The 27,133-nt window shown below is 44.5% G+C and overlaps 1 protein-coding gene across 1 annotated transcript; it reads right to left on the reverse strand.

Moving 5' to 3' along the window:
* Window positions 1-3,634: 3,634 nt before the first annotated feature.
* Window positions 3,635-26,732, reverse strand: LOC120928378 (OX-2 membrane glycoprotein-like). Its single transcript, XM_040339477.1, has 5 exons — window positions 26,626-26,732; window positions 25,283-25,624; window positions 10,969-11,274; window positions 6,167-6,303; window positions 3,635-3,742 (listed from the first exon to the last, which is right to left on the reverse strand). Exons 1-5 carry the CDS (start codon window positions 26,675-26,677, stop codon window positions 3,635-3,637), a joined length of 945 nt encoding a protein of 314 aa, XP_040195411.1. The 5' UTR covers window positions 26,678-26,732.
* Window positions 26,733-27,133: the final 401 nt, after the last annotated feature.

A 27,133-nucleotide genomic window follows, 5' to 3' on the forward strand; every position in this document is an offset into this window, starting at 1 on the left:
AGCACAGTGTCTGTAAATGTTTTTATTGTTTGCATGGCTTTTCCATGTTTTAAAGTGCAAAGTGCCATACAGGAGCTTCTTTGGGTCAGATTGTGCGTTTTTGGACCCATAGACATATTTATAGGGGGAAAACGCACGCAAATTGTGTTTTTTTTTTTCCTGCACAATACTAATAAAGTCAATGAGGCCAAAAACACCTCATTCTGCTTCAAAAGGAGCTCCTGTACCTTATCGAGCTTCAGGCGTCTTAATGCTCAAATGTGAACAGGGACAATTTAAAGGCATGGGGGTTTGGTTGAGTGTTTTGGAGCTCTGAACTTCGAGGTACGAAACGCTCAGGTGCAAATGGGGGCACCATAATAGATTCTGGTCTGACGCTGCATCTGTCCCCTGCCGGTGTATTGTCACAGTTTGCTGCCTATCCTAGAATGCTCCGGAAGTCACGTGGCGGCCAACTGCGCATGAGCGATGCGTTCCAAACGCAAATGCGATGCGTTCCAATGGATTCACGACAGTGCACACCAGTGAAACCTCGGTCGGCATCCAGGCTCTTTCCTTAACATCCCCGTGGATTGGAGGATGTTAAAAAAAGAGCCAGGAGGCCGAGCGAGCGGAGCGAGCCGTCCGAGCGAATCGAGGACCTGAGGCCGACTGCCCACTTTCCTCTAAATCCACGTCGCCGTGAATGCCGGGTTCGCTGGTGTGTACTGTCGAAAATCCATTGGAACGCATCGCACTTGCGTTTGGAACGCATAGCGCATGCGCAGTTGGCCGCCACGTGACTTCCGCAGCATTCTAGGATATGCAGCAAACTGTGACACTACACCGGCTCTAACACTGAGAACCGAACGATCAAACACCGCAGATCGCTCGGTTCTCAGAGCTCCGTGAACAGAGAGCCGGTGACTGTTAGTCACCGGCTCTCTGCTCTTCCCCCTCCTCGCTCACTAGAGCCCTGGGCTGTGGAGGGGCGGAAGAGGCCAGCTCAGGCTTTCAGAGAGGCTGAGCCAGGTGCTGGTCCAGGCATGTGGGTGGACCATATGGTCACGATCTTTCCCGAGCCTGGACTGGCTCTGTGACATCAGCAGACAGTGGACTTCAGCTCGTTGTCTGCTGAAAACGGGTCACAGGAGTGCAGAACGGACTGCACTCCTGTTATCCATAGGAGAAATACAGCCATGTAAGCTTTGGCTGTAGTTCTCTTTTAAATGATATCTGATGCCAAAGACAAGCCGTACCAGTCCTTTATTGTGGTGGCTGCATTTGTTTCCTGTTTTCAGGCCAAGAACATTTTCAGCAAGTACAGATAATGGCCACAGATCCTGCCAGAAATTCTGTGTACTTGCCACTAACTGTGAGCGGAACTGGGAACAAAAAATAATATATTTTTTCTGTAAACTAATTTCTACATTCCCAATGAAAATGAGATGAACAAAGGCAGGCATGTTTGAAGTCTAGTCTGTATGACAACTGTGGTACCCTCCGTAGATACAGTGGAGGAGTAAGTGTAGCCCCACAGGGACAAGAAGTATGTTGCTGGCATGAATAAGAGGTAAAAAATATAGGGGAAAGAAGCTTTAAAAGAGAAAACCAATGCAGTTACTACTTTTAAGGACTGGTGAGCTGCAATATATTATATTATTGTTTTTTGGGGTTTTCATAGACTTTAAGAAATAGTGTTTAATCGATTGATTTGCAAAAAATAAATAAAATGAAAACTGTAAACTAAAACTATATTGGTCTGAGACTAGAGCTGCACGATTCTGGGCAAAATGAGAATCGCGATTTTCTTTGCTTTGAATAAAGATCACAATTCTCTTTCGATTATCATCTTTCACATTATACAAAAAAAAATTATATATAAAATGTTTTGGGGTTCTAAGTCATTTTCTAGCAAAAAATAATGGGCCAGATCCACATAGGAATAGATCGGCGCAGCGTATCAGAGATACGCTACGCCGCCGTACCTTACCTGGCGTAATTTCGAATCCTTAAAGATTTCGCGCCGTAAGTTACGGCGGCGTAGTCTATCTTTGGCGGCGGAATTTAAATCGCGATTAAGGGGCGTGTTTCATTTAAATGAAGCGCGTCCCCGTGCCGAATGAACTGCGCATGCTCCGTTTCTAAATTTCCCGCCGTGCATTGCGCTAAATGACGTCGCAACGACGTCATTTTTTTTAACTTAGACGTGAATTACGTCCATCCCGATTCACGGACGACTTACGCAAAAATTTCTAATTTCGACGCGGGAACGACGGCCATACTTAACATGGCAAGTCTAACTATACGCCGCAAAATACCAGCTTTAACTATATGCGGGAAAAAGCCAACTAGAGACGCCGTAAAAAAATGCCCTGGCCGCTCGTACGTTCGTGGATCGACGGAAATAGCTAATTTGCATACCCGACGCGGAAAACGACGTGAACGCCACCCAGCGGACGCCGAAGTATTGCATCTTAGATCCGAAAGGCGTACGAGGACGTATACCTGTCGGATCAAACCCAGATGCCGTCGTATCTTGGTTTGAGGATTCAAACCAAAGATACGACGCGGGTAATTTGAAAGTACGCCGGCGTATCAGTAGATACGCCGGCGTACTCTGTCTGTGGATCTGCCCCATGGATTTTAACTTGTAAGCAACAAGTGTCAGAAAAAAAATTTGTCTTTAGGTGGTTAAACTGACCTCATTTACAGACTGTAGTTCATTCCTTCAATCTAAAAGAAAGTATTACAATGTTTCTCTTTATCTCTACCTGATGTTGTGATAAACTTGGCAGACTGCCTGTTTTTTATTTTTTACAGCTGTCAGCAGAGAACTCTCTGCACTGAATCTGGATTACGAGGGGGGGAGGGGGGCATGGTTAGAATTGCAATCTCAATTCTTTAATGACTAATCGCGCAGCTCTATCTGAGACCTAGCAACGTTAAATAAAATAAATAACACTGACCCAAAACTATCGGGCTGAACCCTGGAACAAGCAAATATTTTCTAAATCCATTCATCATGTGTGTTCTTCCTTAAGGCCGGGTTCACACCTTCATGCGTTTCCCCGCATTCAATTCGCATAGCAGGAGAATGTGACTGGCTCTCTATTGAGCCGGTTCACTCATCTCCGCACCGGCTCGGTGCAGTGTGCCGGAAAAACACGTGCTTTTTTTGGTGCGTTTCAGGTTCTATTTCAGCCCAAAATTCGGTCCGAAATCGGACCTGAACCGGTGAACCAGCACGCACCGGACCCCTGCTGAGAGCCGCATGCGGAGACGGTGTGAACCCGGCCTGAATCTTTGTGTGCTTTGTGTATTTCTTCCAGATCTGTGCAGTAATTCAGTGCTCTGTGCAGGAGCTTCCTATAATAATGACCAGTCACCCCTACTCTCCACTATTGCAATATGACTGGTCTTGTTTCCGCCCCCTCCTGTCATTTTCTGCAGGAGGCCTATAGTGGGTGGGGCCTGTTGAACTCCTCCCACAGCTCTGCTCTCTGCTCAGTGTTGAGGTCACTACTACTTCTATGAGGTCATATCTGGGTTTGGCGCACACAAAGTAGGGAATATATTTGAATGAAAACGTTTTTGTGTCCCCGGATTTCAGCAATTTTGTAAACAAGTGACTGAAAGCCTCTTCCTTAGCCTATTAGATTGGCAGCTCGCCGTACTTTTGACATTGACTTCCATTTGGCAATAAAGCCTTCTCAGAGTCAGAACTGCTTGTAGAGGACGTGTTGTCTTGTAAATGAGGATCCTGGAAAGAAAAAAAAGGAAACATTTAAAGAAAACCAATCAGGATTGGGCTTATACAAAAATCGTACATACCGTGTTCCCCTGAAAATAAGACCTACCCCGAAAATAAGACCTAGTTTTAAATGCTTGTAAAATCCTATAATCCACTCTATTACAGTATTATATAATGTACAATGTGTGTGTTTCTGTAATATAATTGCGGAGAAGAGAGCTCTGGTGGGTCACAGAAGTGCAGATCGGCGATATAACGAAGGTATTTGGCACAGAACCACACCAATTGTACATTGTATAATACTGTAATAAAGTGGATTATAGGATTTTACAAGCATTATAACTCAGTTAACACTGGGGATTCCTGACAGGCAGGGAGAGGGGGAGAGAAGACATCACATTACATGGTAAGACCTACCCCGAAAATAAGACCTAAACCCAAAAATAAGACCTAGTTTAAAATGCTTGTCAAATCCTATAATCCACTCTATTACAGTAGTATATAATGTACAATGTGTGTGTTTCTGTAATATAATTGCGGGGAAGAGAGCTCTGGCGGGTCACAGAAGCGCAGATCTGCGCTATTATGAAGGTATTTGGCACAATTATATTACAGAAATACACACATTGTACATTATATAATACTGTAATAGAGTGGATTATAGGATTTTACAAGCATTATAACTCAGTTCACACTGTGGATTCCTGACAGGGAGGGAGAGGGGGAGAGAAGACATCACATTACATGGTAAGACCTACACCGAAAATAAGACCTACCCTGAAAATAAGACCTAAACCCGAAAATAAGACCTAGTTTTAAATGCTTGTAAAATCCTATAATCCACTCTATTACAGTAGTATATAATGTACAATATGTGTGTTTCTGTAATATAATTGCGGGGAAGAGAGCTTTGGTGGGTCACAGAAGTGCAGATTGGCGATATAACGAAGGTATTTGGCACAATTATATTACAGAACCACACCCATTGTACATGATATAATACTGTAATAGAGTGGATTATAGGAGTTTACAAGCATTATAACTCAGTTCACACTGTGGATTCCTGACAGGGAGGGAGAGGGGGAGAGAAGACATCACATTACATGGTAAGACCTACCCCGAAAATAAGACCTACCCCAAAAATAAGACCTAAACCCAAAAATAAGACCTAGTTTTAAATGCTTGTAAAATCCTATAATCCACTCTATTACAGTAGTATATAATGTACAATGTGTGTGTTTCTGTAATATAATTGTGGGGAAGAGAGCTCTGGCGGGTCACAGAAGCGCAGATCGGCGCTATAACGAAGGTATTTGGCACAATTATATTACAGAAACACAAACATCGTACATTATATAATACTGTAATAAAGTGGATTATAGGATTTTACAAGCATTATAACTCGGTTCACACTGGGGATTCCTGGCAGGGAGGGGGAGAGAAGACGGCACATTACATGGTAAGACCTACACCAAAAATAAGACCTACCCTGAAAATAAGCCCTACTGTGTCTTATGTTGCCAAAATTAATTTAGGACCTGGGGCTTATTTTTGGGGAAATAAGAAAGAACTGGTGGAGAGACACCACTTTGAGCTACTTGTCGGTATAGATCAATAAAGCATTATTCATGAAACAAATAACCAATAAACAAACACGTATGAAAAAACGCTGTATATCCCCTATGTGCCCCCCCCCCCCCCTACTCTATAAAATAGAACATATTTCTTGTACGGGTGTCACAGGTGCAATGAAGTCAAGGAAAACCTCCCCAATGGAGTCACAGACTGGGAATAAAAACCTAATAGAATTTTAAACTCTTCTTCACTTTATCCAAAACTATAAAACATTGGTTGAAGTGACCCTGTCCTGTCTGGATGGTCTGTGGAGCATGGGAACATGGTTGGACAAAGATATAATGGGGCTATGGGAATGGGGGGGCTCTTCATTTTGTCACAATTACACTATATTACCAAAAGTATTGGGAAGCCTGCCTTTACACGCACATGAACTTTAATGGCATCCCAGTCTCAGGCTGGGTTCACACTACTACACTACTTTCATCCTACTTTGCTCTGCTACATTGGTCCTACATTGGTCCTACATCCATCCTACTTTCATGAACAGGATACTACTTTGGTCCGACTTCAATGATATTCAATGGGCCTGAAGTAGGATCAATGTAGGACCAAAAGTAGTACAGGGAGCATTTTCAAAGTCGGACCGACTTGTGTAGGACGCTACAAGACGCTCTCATAGGGAAACATTGAACACAGAGCAAAGTAGGATGAAAGTAGTGTAGTAGTGTGAACCCAGCCTGAGTCCGGAGGGTTCAATATTGAGTTGGCCCCGCCCTTTCCAGCTATAACAGCTTCAACTCTTCTGGGCAAACATATGAAATAAAAAAACCCAATATAAGAATTCTGAATACTCACCAAATAGTTTTTTCCCATGAATGCATGCTTGTGACACTTTTTTCTCCAAACACATATAAGTGATAAAACGAGGAAAACAATAGTGACAATGATGACAATGATACCGGGCTTAGGATCCCCAACAGAATCTTCAGTTGCTGTTGAATAAAAGAATGCTATTAGTAACAAGATTAAAAAAATGACATAGATCAATGACTGAAAGTCAATGTACTCTTTTTTTAAAGGCTTTTTTTAAAGGATAATTAAACCCTAGAACAAAAAATCTAATATATCACAATACCGGTCCTTATGCCGCGTACAGACGGTCGTTCTTTGTGATGTAAAAAAACGACGTTTTAAAAAACGTCATTTAAAATGATCGTGTGTGGGCAAAACGTTGTTTTATGTCTTCAAAAAAACGACAAAAAAAAAATTCGAACATGCTTGAATTTTTTGTCGTTCTTCAAAACGTCGTTTTTTGTGTCATAAAAAATCACCGTGTGTAGCTAAAACGACGTTTAAAACAACGTTTTTGAACCCGCGCATGCTCAGAAGCAAGTTAGGACGCGAGTTTGAATGGAACAGAGTGCCGTCGTACGTACTGAACGTAACCGCGCTTTGCTAGAGCTTTTGGAAAAAACGATGGTGTGTATGCTACGTCGTTTTTGAAAATGAAGTTTGAAAAACTTTGTTTTGTTTCATGATTTAAAACGTCGTTTTATTTCATCACAAAAAACGACTGTCTGTACGTGGCATTAGATGTGGTGGCTGCATTATTTATTTTTTATTTTTTTCAAGTGAAGAAGATTTTCAGCACAATACCTGCTGATCCTGCCAGAAATGCTGGGCCAGATTCATGAAAAATTGCGGCAGCGTAACGTATCCCCTTTACGTTACTCCGCCGCAAGTTTTCATCGTAAGTGGTAACGTAAATCTGTCCGGCACAAGCCCGCCTAATTCAAATGGGGCGTGTGTCATTTAAATTAGGCGCGCTCCCGCGCCGAACGTTCTACGCATGCTCCGTGTGAAAATTTCCCGCCGTGCTTTTTTTTTTTGAACGGCGATGTGCGTTACGTCGTTTCGTATTCCCGGACGTCTTAGGAAAAAAAAAAAAATGTGAAATTCGACGGGAACGACGACCATACTTTAACATGGCTGGTCTAAATGTAAGCCATGAAAAAGCAGGCTTATGTTTGCGACGGGAAAAACCGACTAGCGACGACGTAATAGAATGCGACGAACGCGCGTACCTTTGTGGATTGCCGTAAACAGCTAATTAGCATACCCGACGCGGAAAACGACGCAATCTCCACCCAGCGGCGGCCGAAGTATTGCATCCTAAGATCCGAAGGCGTACGAAGCCGTACGCCTGTCGGATCTTAGCCAAATGCCGTCGTATCTTGGTTTGTGAATTATAAATTAAGATACGACGCGGCAAATTTGAAAGTATGCCGGAGTATCAGCAGATACTCCGGCGTACTTATTCTGTGAATCTGGCCCGCTGTGTCTATACACTTTGCTGCAATGTAAAGTAGTGAGTGTACAGCTTGTATAACAGTGTAAATTTGCTGTCCCCTCAAAATAACTCAACACACAGCCATTCATTTCTAAACTGGCAACAAAAGTGGGTACACCCCTAAGTGAAAATGTCCAAATTGGGCCCAATTAGCCATTTTTCCTTTCCGGCGCCCTGTGACTCATTAGTGTTACAAGGTCTCAGGTGTGTTAAATTTGGTGTTATCACTCTCACTCTCTCATACTGGTCACTGGAAGTTCAACATGGCACCTCATGGCAAAAAACTCTCTGAGGATCTGAAAAAAAGAATTGTTGCTCTACATAAAGATGGCCTAGGAGAAGAAGATTGCCAAGACCCTGAAACTGAGCTGCAGCACTGTGGCCAAGACCATACCGCGGTATAACAGGACAAAGAAGTTGAGTGCACGTGCTCAGCGTCATATCTAGAGGTTGTCTTTGGGAAATAGACGTATGAGTGCTGCCAGCATTGCTGCAGAGGTTGAAGGGGTGGGGGGTCAGCCTGTCAGTGCTCAGACCATACGCCACACACTGCATCAAATTGGTCTGCATGGCTGTAATCCCAGAAGGAAGACTCTTTTAAAGATGATGCACAAGAAAGCTGCAAACAGTTTGCTGAAGACAAGCAGACTAAGGACATGGATTACTGGAACCATGTCCTGTGGTCTGATGAAACCAAGATAAACTTATTTGGTGTCAGATGGTGTCAGGCGTGTGTGGCGGCAACCAGGTGAGGAGAACAAAGACAAGTGTGTCTTGCCTACAGTCAAGCATGGTGGTGGGAGTGTCATGGTCTGGGGCTGCATGAGTGCTGCCGGCACTGGGGAGCTACAGATCATTGAGGGACCCATGAATGCCAACATGTACTGTGACATACTGAAGCAGAGCATGATCCCCTCCCTTCAGAGACTGGGCTGAAGAAGCTGAGGGTAAAGATGATGGACTGGCCAAGCATGTCTCCAGAACTAAACCCTATTGAGCATCTGTGGGGGGGCACAGATAGCTATAAAAGCCTAAAGGCAGTTGTAATATATCAGCACTCTATCCAAAACTGGAAAAAAAAGTGATATTAACCTCCCTGGCGGTATGATTCTGTCTGGAATTACGTACCAAAAGCGGTACAATTATTTTGCAAGGAAATTTGGCATTTTATACTGTAGGTCTGTAATTTTTAGAAATAACTCACTTAAATCTGACCAAGCAAGAGTCTTGTAGGCATCCCGGGTATGATTTTTTTTTTTAAAACAAAATTATAATATAATAAATAATTATAACAAATAATAATATAATTATAATAAAAATTATTCAATAATGTAATCAACTCAAAATCACTGAAAGTTGCAGAATTGTCGCTGTCATTATTTAATTTTTTTTATGACGAATTTCTCCGCAAATCGCTATCGCACATTTCTGCAAGTGATTATAATTTATTATCGCTGTTTTCTAGCTGATCTAAAACCATTTTTGACATAAAGGGACACTTTTGGACAATCTACAGTTTTTAGGCAGAAATGACATTTTTTATTATATAAAAGTACATGCAGGGCACTGGGCAGACCACTAGGGACAAGGGGGTGTGTATTTTTTACATACAGTATACTGTAATCTTATAGATTACAGTACTGTATGTAAAGTGTTTGTTTACTTTTTTGAATTTGGCGCCGTTCTCCGGCCCCGTGCGTCGTAACGTCGCAGGGAACGGAGATCGGCGTCACACGGGGACTGTGAATCGAGCGAGGAGGACCCGCTCGCTCACACAGCGGGTGGCATCGCTGGATCCAGGGACAAGGTAAGTAAACCAAGCCTGTGGATCCAGCGAAAGGTAAGCCCGTCCAGCCCGAGCGTGACTCGGGTTTACCGATCCTAACATGAAAAACCAACCCCGAGTCACGCTCGGGTTTACCGTCAGGGGGGTTAAAGGCTCACGTTTTTTAAACATGTCATACGTAACTTTTCTGTTCAGTGGACTTTCACAGAGCAGCTCTAATCCTCTTCTTCTTGGGTCCCCTGTTGGCGCTCCTGGCACTTCCATCCTGCCATGTACCCCCACAGCAAGAAGCTTGCTATGGGGGCACCCGAGCAGACTCGCTCCTGAGTATTCACACACAGAGCCATGGCTTGGCCCCCTCTCTCCTCCTTCTCTCACTGGCTGTGATTGACAGCAGCAGGAGCCAATGAGGAGGTAGAGCCCCCGGAGAGCCAAGGCTCTTTTGCACATTGTTGGATCGCAAAGGAGCTCAAGTAAGTATTGGGGGGGGGGGGAGCTGCTGAACACAGAAGTTTTTTTTTCTTTACCTTCATGAATAGAATGCATGAAGGTAAAAAACCTTGATACTTTACAACCACTTTAATTCTCATAAATAATAATGGAAGTAAGGGGAATCCCTACCACAATGGGTACACAGGTAGCAATAAAAGCACATTTTACAGTAGAGTACAGAAGGGTTAGAACCCCCAACAGAATGAATGGTATTGCCATCACCTTTTGCCTCTGGTTACGTTTTTTTTTTTTTTTTTTCCTTCCTCTGTACCATCTGTGGATTTAGAGTTCTGATAATGCAGCAAATAAAAAAAATGGGTTTTTTGTTTTTTTATTTTTTTTAATTCAATGTGCACAAATGGTAGTTCAACCTATGGAATGCGTAAGTGAACTTAAAGTGGAGGTTCACCCTAAAAACAAGTATATACCATTCAATCCAGCATACTGCCGACATGTACAGTATGCCGTTTTTTTTATTTCTTTTCGGTTTACATACCGTAGTATAGGTATTTCCCCCCCGGCTTCCGGGTAGTGAATCCCGCGGGAGTGGGCGTTCCTATTCAGAGACTAAGTGATTGACGTATGACAAAAGCTTCACCCCCGGCGCATAATGCACGTCACCAGTTTCCGAAAGAAGCCAAACGTCGAGTCGGCTCTATACGGCGCCTGCGCACCGACGTTCGGCTTTTTTCGGAAACTGGTGACGCACCTTTTGCGCCGGGGGTGAGCCTTTTGTCATACGTCAATCACTTAGTCTCTGAATAGGAACGCCCACTCCCGCGGGATTCACTACCCGGAAGCAGGGGGGGAAAATACCTATACTACGGTATGTAAACCGAAAAAAAAAAAAACGGCATACTGTACATGTCGGCAGTATGCTGGATTGAATGGTATATACTTGTTTTTAGGGTGAACCTCCGCTTTAACAGTGTTTTGTTTTTGGAGCGCAATTCAAGGGGAACAAAACGATAACACTATGCGGGTAGGTAGGTAAATTGATAAAGTGCAACAGTCGGTGTGACAACTTACTTGTATCCTTTAGAAATCCGGAGAGATATTTGTCGGAGGGGAGTGCCGGATGGCTCACCACACAGACCACCTTTTCTTCCATTCCCCGAGGGACTCTGAGAGTGAAGTTACTTATGGTGGTCACTGCTCCATTTGGGTAGTCAATGGTGTACACCTGAGGCGTTGATGCCAAACTACCCGTAGCGTTCCATGAGATCTCCGGGGCTGGCTTGCCGGTGGCTGAACAGGTGACAACATGCATCTTCTCTGAGCTGTCCGGAGATTTGGCCGGATGTATTTCCAGAATAGGGTCCGATATATTTCTTTCTAGATATAAAAGAAAACCAAACAACCCATTAGATCAGTGATTCTCAACTCCAGTCCTCAAGGCACACCAACAGATCATGTTTTCAGGCTTTCCATTATTTTGCACAGGTGATTTTATCAGTTTCACTGCCTTAGTAATTACCACAGCAGTTTCATCTGAGGGAAATCCTGAAAACATGACCTGTTGGTGCGCCCTGAGGACTGGAGTTGAGAAACACTGCATTAGATGACCATTACAGGAGAAAAACACTGGGGGGGTAATAATGAAGCTACTACACTTCTGGCTGTACGGCCCCTTTAACATGGACTGTTCTGAATTCAGCAAAGCTTTGAAACAGTTTTGGAAGAACATCCAACACACGTGTGCCAGATCCAGGTATTTCTTACTTTTGGGACTTAACGAATCTGTGCGAGCCTATGGCGTGCAAAACACACCCAAAAAAAACTTCCACCCGGTGCATAAAAAATGTGCACACACATAAAGAGGTGCGACAAAAAAGTGCAAACGGGTGCTTACGTCAATTGGTCCTCCGTAAGAAGGACCCAACCCTGATCCCCCGGGGCGTTAGGCTCCTGACGGGAACTGAGGTACTCACATGATCTGTGCAACCGAAGCCGACACAGACCCCATTCCTTAGAGGGTCTGCCGAAACAGAACCCTCCCAGTACTAGGTGGGGCTCCCCCGAAGGGAGACCCCATGAGAGCAGGCGAACTATGCCAGAAGGTCCACCCACTCCCAAGACATTCAGGGCTGGCCCGAGGACCCGCACCCTACTAATCAAACGTGAACACCAAACAAAAAAATACATAAAAGTGACAAACAAAGGGGAAACAAAAACTTAACGAATCTGTTGCTATGGTTGCAAAAGATTTAAAAAGCATCACCGCACATCACACGTAAGAAAACTGGAGGTAATTAAAACCAAGTCTAGGTTGTCATACAGAGATACACCAGTGCTCATAATGGGGTATTTTATGCCGGGAAGCTGTCATGGATGTGGGCTCCTGGTTGCTAGGAAGCCATGGCTCACTGGCTTCCTAGAAACCAACAATCCCCAGCCTGATTCAGCTGATGAGATTATCCAGCTCACAGCTGAATGTAAACACATGGGCAGGGGATACTTGCTGGCATAATTACCCAAATTTAGAAATGCCCATATTTAAGAAATCACAGGAATCTTCCAGATGGTTGCTGAATGGTTGCTACGACGCAGCTGGCTTCTTAACAAGCAATGACAAGTGTGTCCTCAGTTCTAATGGCCATAATAAATGAATATTCTAGCCAATAGAATGCATCAAAGTGATTTTAAAGTAAGTGTCCTCAGTTCCACACCATGCCACTGATACATTTATGTACCTGTCTCCAACAGGTACATGAATTTGTTGCGGGTACCGTCATTTGTTGCGTGGAGGCACAACATTATTCTAAAAAGTGTGGTAGTACTTTTTGAGTATGGTATTTTGGTTAGAGTAAGGGAGGTTAATATACCCCTGTCAGTATTTTGGATAGAGTAAGGGAGGTTAATACCCCTGTCAGTTTTATTTTATTTTTTTGCCCACATGCTTCGTACACACGACCGTTTTTCTCGGCAGGAAAACTGCCATGAGAGCTTTTGGCCGGGAATGCTCCATCGCAGTTTTCCCAACAGGAAAACCGCCGGGAATCCCGGCAGGAAAAATGAGAACATGGTTTATTTTTTCCCGGCGGTTTTTAACCCGACAGTTTTCCTATGGGAAACACTGCAATGGAGCATACACACAGCCGGGATTCCCGACCAAAGCTCTCATGGCAGTTTTCCTGTCGGGAAACCCGGTCGTGTGTAGGGAGGGGGGGAAAAGTTACTGAGCAGGTTCTCAGTTTTCCTGGCGGACTTTTTACCGCCGGGAAAACTGATTGTGTGTACAAGGCATTACATTGGTAGCCAAAAGGAAGAATGCTCCTTACATTGGTGGTTAGTGGAAAGAATGTCCCTTACATTGTGTCAGGGTCGGCAGCAAGAGAGACAGGAGCAAGATATTGGCTGGTGAAGGCACAATATTCTGCCAACCAGGAAGTGCAGGGACATGGCCTAAGTCAGGAAGTTCATGGGAGGAGCAAAGGGTTCAAGGTTCAAGGCAAACAAGATCATTCAAGGGAACTATCCAAGGAACTGTCCAATGAGCTGTCCAGCATTCCAGGTGAGCAGAGTCACCACCAGACACACCAGAGGTCCTAGGTTCAAGCCCAGGTCCAAACACATTGGTGATCAGTGAGAAGAATGTTCCTTACATTGGTGATCAGTGGGAAGAATTCTCCTTACATTGAGGGTGAGTGAAAAGAATGCTCCTTACATTGGTGATCAGTGGGAATAATGCTCTTTAAATTGGTGGTTAGTGGGAAGAATGCTCCTTGTGTTGGAGGTCAGTGAGAAGAATGTTCCTTACATTGGTGATCAGTAAGCAGAATGCTCTTTGCATTGATGGCTAGTGAGAAGAATACAGTTTACATTGGTCATCAATGGAGAAAAATGTCTCCTTGCAGGGGTGGTCGGAATGTTACCCTTACAGCCAACTATGATGATGTCATGCAGCAGGCTCTGCCAAGTGGCAGGACTATGCAGGCACCATCAGATGGGAGGTCAACCAGACACAGCTGACAGAACCCTGAGGAACCCTGGAGTTCCATGCACCCCTTATTGAGAATAGCTGCACTAGAGGTTATATTCAGGAACTACTGAATAGATTTAATTCTACCAGAAGAAGTAAAAACAGGGATGACTCTTGGGATGGGATGACACTTTATTTTATCAGGAGAGTAGAATGGAAACCCCCCTTCAATAACCATTAACTACTTGCCGACCAGCCACCGTCATTTTACGGCGGCAGGTCGGCTCCCCTGCGCAAGAGCCCGTAGCTATACGTCGGCTCTCGCGCAGGCCCCGACTCCCGTGCACGTGCCCGGCGGGCGCGATCGCCGCCGGCCCACGCGATCACTCGTTACAGAGAGGAGAAACACACAGCTCCCGGTCCTGTCAGGGGGGGAAATGCTGATCTTCTGTTCATACAATGTATGAACGGAAGATCAGTCATTTCCCCTAGTGAGGCCACCCCCCTACAGTTAGAACACACCCAGGGACATACTTAACCCCTTCCCCGCCCCCTAGTGTTAACCCCTTCCCTGCCAGTGGCATTTTTATAGTAATCCAATGCATTTTTATAGCACTGATCGCTATATAAAAATGCCAATGGTCTCAAAAATGTGTCCGAAGTGTCCGCCATAATGTCGCAGTACTGAAAAAAAAAAACGCTGATCGCCGCCATTACTAGTAAAAAAAAAATATTAATAAAAATGCTATAAAAATACCCCCTATTTTGCAAACGCTATAACTTTTGCGCAAACCAATCAATAAACGCTTATTGCGATTTTTTTTTTACGAAAAATATTTTGAAGAATACGTATCGGCCTAAACTGAGGAAAAAAAAATTATTTTCGATATTTTTGGGGGATATTTATTATAGCAAAAAGTAAAAAATATTCATTGTTTTCAAAATTGTCGCTCTATTTTTGTTTATAGCGCAAAAACTAAAAACCGCAGAGGTGATCAAATACCACCAAAAGAAAGCTCTATTTGTGGGGGAAAAAAGGACGCCAATTTTGTTTGGGAGCCACATCGCACAACCGCGCAATTGTCAGTTAAAGCGATGCAGTGCCGAATCGCAAAAAGTGCTCTGGTCTTTGACCAGCAATATGGTCCGGGGGTTAAGTGGTTAATAGATATTGACTTTGACATAAGTCCTTGCACAGGCAAAGTGACTTTTTGTTGTTGAAAGTCCCTTTAGGAAATCCCGTCTACAAGTGAAAATGAAAGTAAAGCTGAGGACACACATCGTGTCTCGCACTATTTCTTGTTCTGTGCTTCTTTCTGGGAAACTGCCTGTCTGGGCAGTTCCAAAGTAAACCACGCTCTCATATTTCCCTTATATGATGAAACTGCCCAGCTGTCTAGTTTCTCGTACAACGACCTCATTTATCTTTGGCGTAGAGATCTGTGTAAATGCATCTACTGTTTAACATTTCCTGCGTCCTTCATATTATTGCACTGATTATTTTTCAACTAGTTCTATAAAGGAAAAGTGACGGTGGAAAAAATCCCCAATACATTTAGATCATTATCACGTTTTAAAATATGTAGGAAACTAAACTTTATTTATTTTTTTATCTGTCAAAATCAGGAAGTGATAGAAAATGATTACAAAAGAAAGAGGAAATTCCGTCTTAGCTGTCAGCTGATCTGGTGTCACCCTGGAATGTTTCTTCTCACTTCCTGCTCATGTGACAACGCTAAAATGCAGTTTTTTCCCCCCATGCTGACATACTTTCCGGGACCAGGAAAAGGAAAGAATAAATCTCACCAGTGGGGACACAGTAATAAAAACCTTGAAGAGGTTTTACAACTACTTTCTCATTCTATCCAAACGTAATAAAATATTTGGCTTTACACTTTGGGGTCTGTTTATAAAAAATGCACCGTGCCATGCAGGGGCGGACTGACAACTCATGGGGCCCCCGGGCAATAGGAGATTATGAGGCTCCCAGGCAAAAGATTATTGGGCTACACAGTATACACGCATAGGGGCAGATCCTCAAAGAAATTATCTCTTGATACGCCGCGTAATTTCAAATTTTGCGCGTCGTATCTTTGTTTTGGTATCCACAAAACAAGATACGACGGCATCTGGGTTAGATCCGACAGGCGTACGCCTTAGTACGCCGTCGGATCTTAGATGCAGTTTTTCAGCGGCCGCTAGGTGGCGTTTCCGTCGTATTCCGCGTCGAGTATGCAAATTAGCTAGTTCCGACGATCCACGAACGTACGAGCGGCCGTCGCATTTTTTTTACGTCGTTTCCGTTCGCGTTCGGCTTTTTCCGGCGTATAGTTAAAGCTGCTATCTGGTGGCGTACTCAATGTTAAGTATGGCCGTCGTTCCCGCGTATAATTTTGAAAATTTTACGGCGTTTTGCCTAAGTCGTCCGTGAATGGGGCTGGACGCCATTTACGTTCACGTCGAAAACAATGACGTCCTTGCGACGTCATTTGGAGCAATGCACCCTGGGAGTTTTTACGGACAGTTTGTTCGGCGTGGGGACACGCTTCATTTAAATGAAACACGCCCCCTACCCGCCGAATTTGAATTCCGCGCCCTTACGCCACCAAAGATACACTACGCCGCCGTAACTAACGGCGCAAATTCGTTGAGGATTCAAACCAAAGCCAAGTATGTTACAGCGGCGTAGCGTATCTTACATACGCTGCGCCCGGCGCAGATGTATGTGGATCTGCCCCATACAGTATACATACACAATATACACACAGTGGGCCATATTCTGAGTATAGTTACGATGGAGTATCTCAGGATACTCCATCGTATCTCTCTTTTTTGGCCCGCGTATCTATGCGAGTGATTCTTAGAATCATTTTCGCATAGATACGCTTAAGATACGACATGTGTAAGTCGCTTACACTGTCGGATCTTAAATGTAATTACTCCGTCAGCCGCTAGGTGGCGTTTACGTTCAGGTCTCATTTGTTTATGCAAATGAGCCTGATACGCCGATTCCCGAACGTAACCGTCGCTTACGTAGTTTGCGTAGGCGTAAGGTTACCCCTGCTATATGAGGGGTAACCTTACGCCAGTCCCACGTAGGCCATGTTAAGTATGGCGTCGGGTCCGCGTCGTGTTTTCCCGTCGGGTACGTCGTTTTACTAAGTCGTTCTCGAATACGACTTTACGTCAATGACGCACACGTCGGCGTCATTGACGTTTTACGCCGAGAACTGGAGCATGCGCACTGGGCTATTTTAAGCCCGGCGCATGCGCAGTTCGTTAGAATCGGGGGCGCGCTTAATTTAAATAGAAGCCGCCCCCTTGGATTTACGCGGGGATACGCCGGGCCGAATACACTACGCCGCCTCAAACTACGGAGCAAGTGTTTGGGGAATACAGCACTTGCTCCTGTAGGTTGGGGCGGCGGAGTGTAAATGGCTTACGCGCCGCCCGCCCAAAAACTACGGGAATATGGCCCAGGCCAGTATACATAAACACAGAATACACATACAGATACACAGTATATACATACAGCACATATACACACTGTACACACACACTGTATACACATACATATTATTTCAGGGACAGATTTAAAAAAAAAAAAAAAAAACACAGATTTTTAGATACTGTGCCTGGTTTTACTGAGGCTGGCAACCCTGATGGCCCCCCCCCCTAGTGCCCGAATGGTCAGTCTGCCCCTGGTGGCATGTTGATGATAATGTTTATCATTGATATCCAGGCAACTGGTGAGGCATTGCTTCATCTAAATCTGGATGGGCTTACTGAGTGTCAGTTGGTAGTGCATCATAGGTGAAACACCGTCTATTTTGGATTAGGGTGTGAGGGGGCTTAGACACTCGTGGACATCACTAGAGAGAGATGAGGCTCAGGTAGGTAATTAGGGGGGGGGGAGGCTGGGTTCACACTTGTGCGATGCGATTATGTCCTATGATCGTCGGCTCTATCTAGTGCAGTGGTTCTCAACCCCTGTCTTAACCACTTAAGGACCGCCTCCTGCACATATACGTCTGCAGAATGGCACGGCTGGGCACAAGCACGTGTATATATACGTCCTGTACTTGTACCCAGCCGTGGGTCGCGGGCGCGCGCCCACTGCGCGCTCCCGCGACTCGGTCCGAAGCACCGGGACCGCGGGTCCCGCGGACCCGATCGCCGCTCGAGTGCGGCGATCGGTCCCCGGAGCTGAAGAACGGGGAGAGCCGTATGTAAACACGGCTTCCCCGTGCTTCACTGTGGCGGCGTATCGATCGCTTCATCCCCTTTATAGGGGAGACACGATCGATGACGTCACACCTACAGCCACACCCCCCTACAGTTGTAAACACACACTAGGTGAACCCTAACTCCTACAGCGCCCCCTGTGGTTAACTCCCAAACTGCAACTGTCATTTTCACAATAAAGAATGCAATTTAAATGCATTTTTTGCTGTAAAAATGACAATGGTCCCAAAAATGTGTCAAAATTGTCCGAAGTGTCCGCCATAATGTCGCAGTCACGAAAAAAATCGCTGATCGCCGCCATTAGTTGTAAAAAAAAAAAAAAATGCAATAAAACTATCCCCTATTTTGTAAACGCTATAAATTTTGCGCAAACCAATCGATAAACGATTATTGCGATTTTTTTTACCAAAAATAGGTAGAAGAATACGTATCGGCCTAAACTGAGGAAAAAAAAATGATATATGTTTTTGGGGGATATTTATTATAGCAAAAAGTAAAAAATATTGCATTTTTTTCAAAATTGTCGCTCTATTTTTGTTTATAGCGCAAAAAATAAAAACCGCAGATGTGATCAAATACCACCAAAAGAAAGCTCTATTTGTGGGGAAAAAAGGACGCCAATTTTGTTTGGGAGCTACGTCGCACGACCGCGCAATTGTCTGTTAAATCGACGCAGTCCCGAACTGTAAAAACACCTTGGGTCTTTAGCCAGCATATTGGTCCGGGGCTTAAGTGGTTAAGGGTCCACTAACAGGCCAGGTTTTATGTATTACCTTGGGGAGATGCTGACTAGAATACTGCAATCACTGAGCAGCAAATGATATCTCCTGTGATGTATTTCAGTTATCTTGAAAACCTGGCCTGTTAGTGGGCCCTGAGGACAGGAGTTGAGAACCACTGATCTAGTGGACATAATGTGGTGTTTTTTTTTTTATTGATGCATTTCAGGAAAATACCACATTATGGCCTTTAGATGGAACTGACAATCATAGGAAATAAACACATCAGAAATCATATCATTACAGGGGTTATTTCTGAGGGCTGAAGCATTCACACAGCTATTTATTTGTATTTTTTAATAGAACATAAATATTTAAAAAATATATACAGTGGAACCTCAAATTGCGAGTAACGAGATTAACGAGCGTTTCGCAAAACGAGCACTGTATATAAAAAAATCCAAACTCGGTTTGCGAGTGTTGTCTCACAACACAAGCAGGATTCAGGCCAAAGCGGTGTGCAGTATCGTGTTTGGCCTGAGATGGGGGGGGGCGCCGGAGCCGAGTGGAGTCGAACGGCGCCGGTCGGTGCCGCTGGGAAATGCACGGAAAGGCCGGCTGACCTTGGCAAACCGCATGCGGTATTGCATGCGATTGAAGTCAATGCGGAACAAATTATTTTAGTTTCCATTGACTTCAATGGGGAAACTCGCTTTGATATGCGAGTACTTTGGATTACGAGCATTCTCCTGGAACGGATTAGGCTCATAATCCGAGGCTCCATTGTATTTTCATTTGACCCGGTCTACATGATTAGGGTTGTGACCTCATTGTCATTTGCCTAACAAATATGCTCTAAAATATTTTGCCAGTGAGTGATGCCTTGTTTGCTTCTTTTGACCCATAATATGCCGAGGCCGAGTAATTTAGTATGCATGAACCAACCAACATTTGTTCAAGGATGTTATCTGCAGCTGTTTGATATTCTGCAGCTGCTCAACAGATTGCATCTTCTTTTCTTGTTCCATGACCCACCCTTAACCACTTGAGACCCGCGCTATTGACAAAAGACGTCAACAGCGCGGCTCTCAGGTGCCAACTGCACGTCTTTGGACGTCTTTTTAAAAGACGCCTCTGGGGGGCGCGCAGCGGGTAAACACTGTGCCGCCGCATCGCTGGGGAGCCGATGCGTGTACCTGGCGGCCGCGATGTCCGCCGGGTACACGCGATCGTCGGTGACACAGCCGGTAACAGCAGGGACGTGGAGCTCTGTGTGTAATGATGAGGTGTAAACACAGAGCTCCACGTGCTGTCAGAGGAGAGGAGACCGATCTGTGTCTCTTGTACATAGGGACACAGCATCGGTCACCTCCCCCAGTCACCCCCCTCCCCCCACACAGTTAGAACACACCCAGGCTACACATTTAACCCCTTCCTCACCCCCTAGTCACATTTATACAGTAATTAGTGCATTTTTATAGCACTGATCGCTGTAAAAATGTGAATGGTCTCAAATTTGTGTCGAAAGTGTCCGATACGTCCGCCGCAATATCTCAGTCCCAATAAAAATCGCAGATCGCCGCCATTACTAGTAAAAAAAAAAATAATGAAAAAAATCATAATTCTGTTCCCCATTTTGTAGGCGCTATAACTTTTGCGCAAACCAGTCGCTTATTGCGATTTTTTTATTTTTTTTACAAAAATACGTCGAAAAATACGTATCGGCCTTAACTGAGAAAAAAAATAGTTTTTAAAAAAAAAATTGGGATATTTATTATAGCAACAAGTAAAAAAAATATATATTTTTTTTTTAATTGTCGCTCTTTTTTTGTTTATAGCGCAAAAAATAAAAACCGCAGAGGTGATCAAATACCACCAAAAGAAAGCTCTATTTGTGGGGAAAAAAGGACGTCAATTTTGTTTGGGAGCCACGTCACACAACCGCGCAAATGTCAGTTAAAGCGACGCAGTGCCGGAAGCTGAAATTTCGCCTGGGAACGAAGGGGGTTTATGTGCCCAGTAAGCAAGTGGTTAATATTAAAACTGCCATGGCTCTTCAGATTAGTATCACAAACATACTGCATGGAGATAAAATGCATTACCGGCTGTGACCACTAGTGGGAGGGGCCTAGTCGTTCAATTTAGGAAAACCCCAGAATTGTACAGAACTGATCACTGGAATTTTTTTGTTTTGTAATCAGGAAAGTTTAAGAAAAACTCTGCACTTTTGACCTTTCTCCCTGAAATAGAGGAAATGAACAGCCCCTAAAGTCTTACAGCAATTTGCTTACTGTAAAACCAGCAAAGAAAAAACATGGCCAGAGATTAAAACCCCTACCCACTCTACACAAACCAAAAACATAATAAAAGCAAGTAGGGCTGTGGAAATTAATGATTAATTCCTTGATTAACCACTTAAGCCCCGGACCTTTAGGCAGCTAAATGCCCAGGCCAGGTTTTGCCTGGCCTGGGCAAAACCTGCGGTCGTGCAACGTGGCTCCCAAACAAAATTGGCGTCCTTTTTTCCCCACAAATAGAGCTTTCTTTTGGTGGTATTTGATCACCTCTGCGGTTTTTATTTTTTGCGCTATAAACAAAAATAGAGCGACAATTTTGAAAAAAATTCAATATTTTTTACTTTTTGGTATAATAAATATCCCCCAAAAACATATATACATTTTTTTTTTCCTCAGTTTAGGCCGATACGTATTCTTCTACCTATTTTTGGTAAAAAAAAAATCGCAATAGGCGTTTATCGATTGGTTTGCGCAAAATTTATAGCGTTTACAAAATAGGGGATAGTTTTATTGCATTTTTATAATTTTTTTTTTTTTTTACTACTAATGGCGGCGATCAGCGATTTTTTTCGTGACTGCGACATTATGGCGGACACTTCGGACAATTTTGACACATTTTTGGGGCCATTGTCATTTTCACAGCAAAAAATGCATTTAAATTGCATTGTTTATTGTGAAAATGACAGTTGCAGTTTGGGAGTTAACCACAGGGGGCGCTGTAGGAGTTATGTGTTCACCTAGTGTGTGTTTACAACTGTAGGGGGGTGTGGCTGTAGGACTGACGCCATCGATCGAGTCTCCCTATAAAAGGGATCACACGATCGATGCAGCCGCCACAGTGAAGCACAGGGAAGCCGTGTTTACATACGGCTCTCCCCGTTCTTCAGCTCCGGGGAGTGATCGCGACGGAGCGGCTATAAACGAATAGCCGCGCCGTCATCCCGGATCGCTCCCCGCGGGAATCCGACCGCCGCATGTAGCCTGGGGGGGGTCCTGATCGGACCCCCCACCCGCTAGAAGGCAAGGACGTACCTGTACGCCCATTTGCCTGTACGTGCCATTCTGTGGACGTACATATACATGCGGCGGTCGGGAAGTGGTTATGTGACGTAGTGCATATTCTACGCTGAAATCGACGGCAGCGCCACCTAGCGGCCAGCGTAAATATGCACCCTAAGATACGACGGCGTAAGAGACTTACGCCAGTCGGATCTTAGCCTAATTTCGGCATATCTTGCTTTCTGAATACAGAAAGAAGATACGCCGGCGCAGATTTGAATTTACGCGGCATTTCAATAGATACGCCGGCGTAAATTCTTTCTGAATCTAGCCCATAAACTTTAAAGCTTGGGTTCACCCTAAAAACTATTTTATAACATTACATTGACATGACTCTCGACAATGACAGTATGCCGTTTTTTTTTTTTTTTCTGTACATACCTCGTACAGCTATTTTCTTCCCTGGCTTCCGGGTAGGGCCTCCCGCGGGATTGGGCGTTCCTATCCGGCAGGTGATTGACGTGATGACAAAAACTACCTCCCCCCGTCACATAAGGAGCATCACGAGTTGCCGAAAGAAACCGAACGGCGAGTCGACGATATACGGCGCCTGCGCACCGCCGTTTGGCTTCTTTCGGCAACTCGTGACGCTCCTTATGCGACGGGGGGAGGTAGTTTTTGTCATTACGTCAATCACCTGCTGGATAGGAACGCTCACTCCCGCGGGAGGCCCTACCTGGAAGCCGGGGAAGAAAATAGCTGTACGAGGTATGTACAGCAAAAAAAACGGCATACTGTCATTGTCGAGAGTCATGTCAATGTAATGTTAGAAAATTGTTTTTAGGGTGAACCCAAGCTTTAATGGCATCCCAGTCTTAGTCCGTAGGGCTCACTATTGATTTGTCCCACCCTTTGCAGCTATAACAGCTTCATCTCTTCTGGGAAGTCTGTCCACTAAGTTTAGGAGTGTGTCTATGGGAATGTTTGACTATTCTTCCAGAAACATATGTGTGAGGTCAGGCACTAATGTTGGACGAGAAGGCCTGGCCCACAGTCTCATCTCAAGTTCATCCCTAAGGTGGTCTATCAGGTTAAGGTCAGGACTCTGTGCAGGCCAGTCAAGTTCCTCCACCCCCATCCATGTCTTTATGGACCTTGCACTGGTCCAAATCATTTAGTGAGAGGGGGAGTGGGGAATATGGTGTGGGGAGAGGGGGGATTATGGTGTGGGGTTGTGCTTGGCCCCTTAGTTCCAGTGAAGAGAACCTTTTAGGCATCAGCATACCAACACCTTTCGGACAATTCCATGCTCCCAACTTTGTGGGAACAGTTTGGGGACGGCCCCTTCCTGTTCCAACATGACTGCGCACAGGGCTTTTTTTCTCAGACAATGGGTGCAGGAACTCGCCTTTTCCGAGTCACTTGTTTTCTCTGCTCCTACCCACCTCCGAGCAACGTCCCTTGGTTCTATCCCCTACCCTCCTCCCAGTACCACCCCTTTTAGACAATACAGAACCAAGTATATTTTGTTGTGCTAAGTCAATTGTATGGAATTTGGTTTCCCCTTCAGCCCGCAACAATAGATCCCCCTAACAATGTACCACCCACAACAAAATTCCCCATCAACAGATCTCTGCACAGCCAGCATTAATAGACTCTCTGGCAGCCATCAACAATAGACCCCTCTCCCAACAGTAGATTTCCTTCAGAAACAACTGACCCCCCAGCAACAATAGGTCCCCCACCAGCAACACTAGACCTCCTCAGCAACAATAGACCCCCCCCTGCAAAAATAGATGCCCTCCAGCTAGAAAAGATCTGTCAGCAGTGAGCATCAATACCCTGCAGCACATCCCAGCACCCCTTGACATTACATACAGTCAGTCCAGAAGGTGCCGGAACTGCGTTCCCCCGCGTTCCCGCTGAAAAAAAAAGCCCTGACTGCGCACCAATGCACAAAGCGAGGTCCATAAAGACATAGATAAGCGAGTTTGGGGTGGGGGAACTTGACTGGCCTGCATAGAGTCCTGACCTCAACCTGATAAAACACGTTTGGGATGAATTAGAGCGGATACTGTGAGCCAAGCCTTCTGTCCAATATCAGTGCCTGACCTCACAAATGCGCTTCTGGCAGAATGGTCAAATATTCCCATAGACACACTCCTAAACCTTGTGGACGGCCTTCCCAGAAGAGGTGAAGCTGTTATAGCTGCAAAGGGCAGGGCCAACTCAATATTGAACCCTACGGACTAATAGGTGGATTCAGAAAGACTTAGGCCGGCGTATCAGTAGATACGCCGGCCTAAGTCTGAATTTGCGCCGGCGCTAATTTAAGCGTATTCTGGAAACCAGATACGCTTAAATTAGGCTCAGATACGAGCGGCGTAAGTGTCTTACACCATCGTATCCTAAAGTGTAATTTTAAGGCTGACCGCTAGGTGGCGCTTCCATTGCGGTCCACGTAGAATATGTAAATCACTAGATACGCTTATTCACGAAGGTACGCCCGACCGACGCAGTACAGATACGCCGTTTACGTAATGCATTATCAGGCCTAATGTTATTCCATCAAATAGCTGGAATAGTAATGTTAAGTATTGCCATCGTTCCCGCATCGAAATTTGGAAATTTTACGTTGTTTGCGTAAGTCGTCCGTGAATAGGGATTTACGTCATTTACGTCCACGTTGAAAACCAATAGGACCGTGCGGCGTACTTTGCCGCAATGCACACTGGGATATGTAGGCGGACGGCGCATGCGCCGTTCGTAAAAAAAATACGTCAATCGCGTAAGGTCACCCCCCATTACCATAAAACAAGCCCCCTCAGCTAAATTTGAATTAGGCGCCATTACGCCCGCCCGATTTACGCTACACCACCGTAACTTAGCAGGCAAGTACTTTGTGAATCATGTACTTGCCTCGCTAACTTACGGCGGCGTAGTATAAACACTATACACTACGCCGCCTCAACGATACGCCTGCCTACCTGAATCTAGCTATAAGACTGGGATGCCAATAAAGTTCATATGCGTGTAAAGGTAGGGGTCGCAATACTTTTGACAATATAGTGTGGATCATATGTATTATAATATAAAAATAATAAAACACAGCTGGCACAGAGCTTTGGAGAGTACCCTCAGTCACATATTGCAGTTCTTACCATGGACCTCCAGGCAGGCTGTTCCAAAATTTGCTCCAAATGGATAAACATTAAAGATGCATTTGAAGCACCCTTGATCTTCCAGGGTCACTGGGCTGATGGTGATGGCGGACACATTGAGCGTGTCCACTGTACGTTGTTCCGTCCGATTCGATAAGTGTCCCATTATCCTCTCTCCATACATTTTGCTGCAGGTAGCTACCGGTCCGGTGAAGTTGCCCGTCTCCTTTTGCCATGTAACTTGGAAGATGTTTGGTTGGCTGGCCTGTAGCCTGCACTGAAGGGTCACATTGCCACCAACCGTCGCTGCCTGCTTTTCCGTGCTTATTATAATGACCGAACCTGAAGTAAAAAGACAAATTAAGCAATAAATAATGTCATCATCAACATCCACAACGTGGAAGGATCAAATGTTGCAAAATCTACTTATATCGCTCCCGGCCACTCATGTAACCGGATGATGGGAACCCGGAAGGAAGACCGGGGGGGGAAGATGAAAGCCCTCTCAGCGGTGGCAGCGCGGCGCTGAAGGGCTTCGTTCTAAGGTAAGTTTCTCATAATGTGCTAGAATGCGAAGCATCATAGGGGTTAATTATTTATTATTACTTCTTATTAATTTATTGAGTTTATTTTATTAATAATTATAATTTTTTGTGTATTTATTTTACATTTATTTATTTTTTATTATTATTATTAGTAGTAGCAGTGGCAGCCCATCTATTGGGGGCACAGCCTCCCTAATCCATGCACCCAGCCCCTAAGCCCCAGACGCATGGGTTCCAATGTTTTTTTTTGTAAAGGACATGATTAGAGCCAGAGGCTCGGGGTGCCCTGTGACAATAGTGATTTAATTATCGCTTTTGTCTTCATGATTCTCCTCCCGGCCAATCAGGAAGCGGGTTCTGACACCTGGCCAATCGGGTCTCAGGACCCACTTCCTGTTCAGCCAGATTTTTTTTTATAATAAATGAATAATAATAATAATAATTAAAAAAAAAGCTAATGGAAAAGCTAAAAAAGCTGAAATACCTAGCAACAAATGATGCAACAGATGATCGTTTTCTCTATTGGCTAATAAAAAAATGCCAAAGCTTAAACACGCTGTATGAAAAGGCACTGACCTGGAACAAGCAGGCACATCAGGAAAAATCAGAGGTCACTGACAACTTTGTTTACAACAAAGTCAGCGAGATACCCGGCATCAAGCATTTTTAGGGGACATAAGCAATGGCAAGCTCCATCACAAGGACCCTTTAGGTTTCAGTAGCTGCATTGCATGACTGCCTAACTGTCACTGAACTGACACCGAACAATACACAAAGTGTACGAAGGGCAATACTCACTGTGTGCTGAGCAGCAGAGAGAGAGGAGGAGGAGGAGAATGAGCCCGGTCATGTTCACAGCGAACAGCAGAGTGATGTACGAGGAAGTCCATGTGCTTTCATATTCTAGGTCTCCAGGAAATTCCCATCTAATCGTCATTGCGCGTTCATGCAACACTGTACCCAAACCAAATTTTTATCATGTATATAATTTTTTTCCCCACAAATAGAGCTTTATGTTGGTGATATTTAACCCTTTCATGCCTAAGCCTTTTTCTGGCACGTGTTGCTTGCAGGTAAAAATGCTTTTTTTTGTTGCTTGAAAATTACTTAGAACCCCCAAGCATTATATATATATATTTTAGCAGACACCCAGGAGAATAAAATGGTGATTGTTGCAATATTTTATATCACACTGTATTTGCACAGCGGTCTTTCAAATGCAAATAATTTTTTTTTAGGAAGAAATATATTTTCATAAATTAAAAAACCCCAGTTAGCCCAATTGTGTTGTATAATGTGAAAGATG

The sequence above is a fragment of the Rana temporaria genome, chromosome 2 (genome assembly GCF_905171775.1).
Source record: "Rana temporaria chromosome 2, aRanTem1.1, whole genome shotgun sequence".
Lineage (NCBI taxonomy): Eukaryota > Metazoa > Chordata > Amphibia > Anura > Ranidae > Rana > Rana temporaria.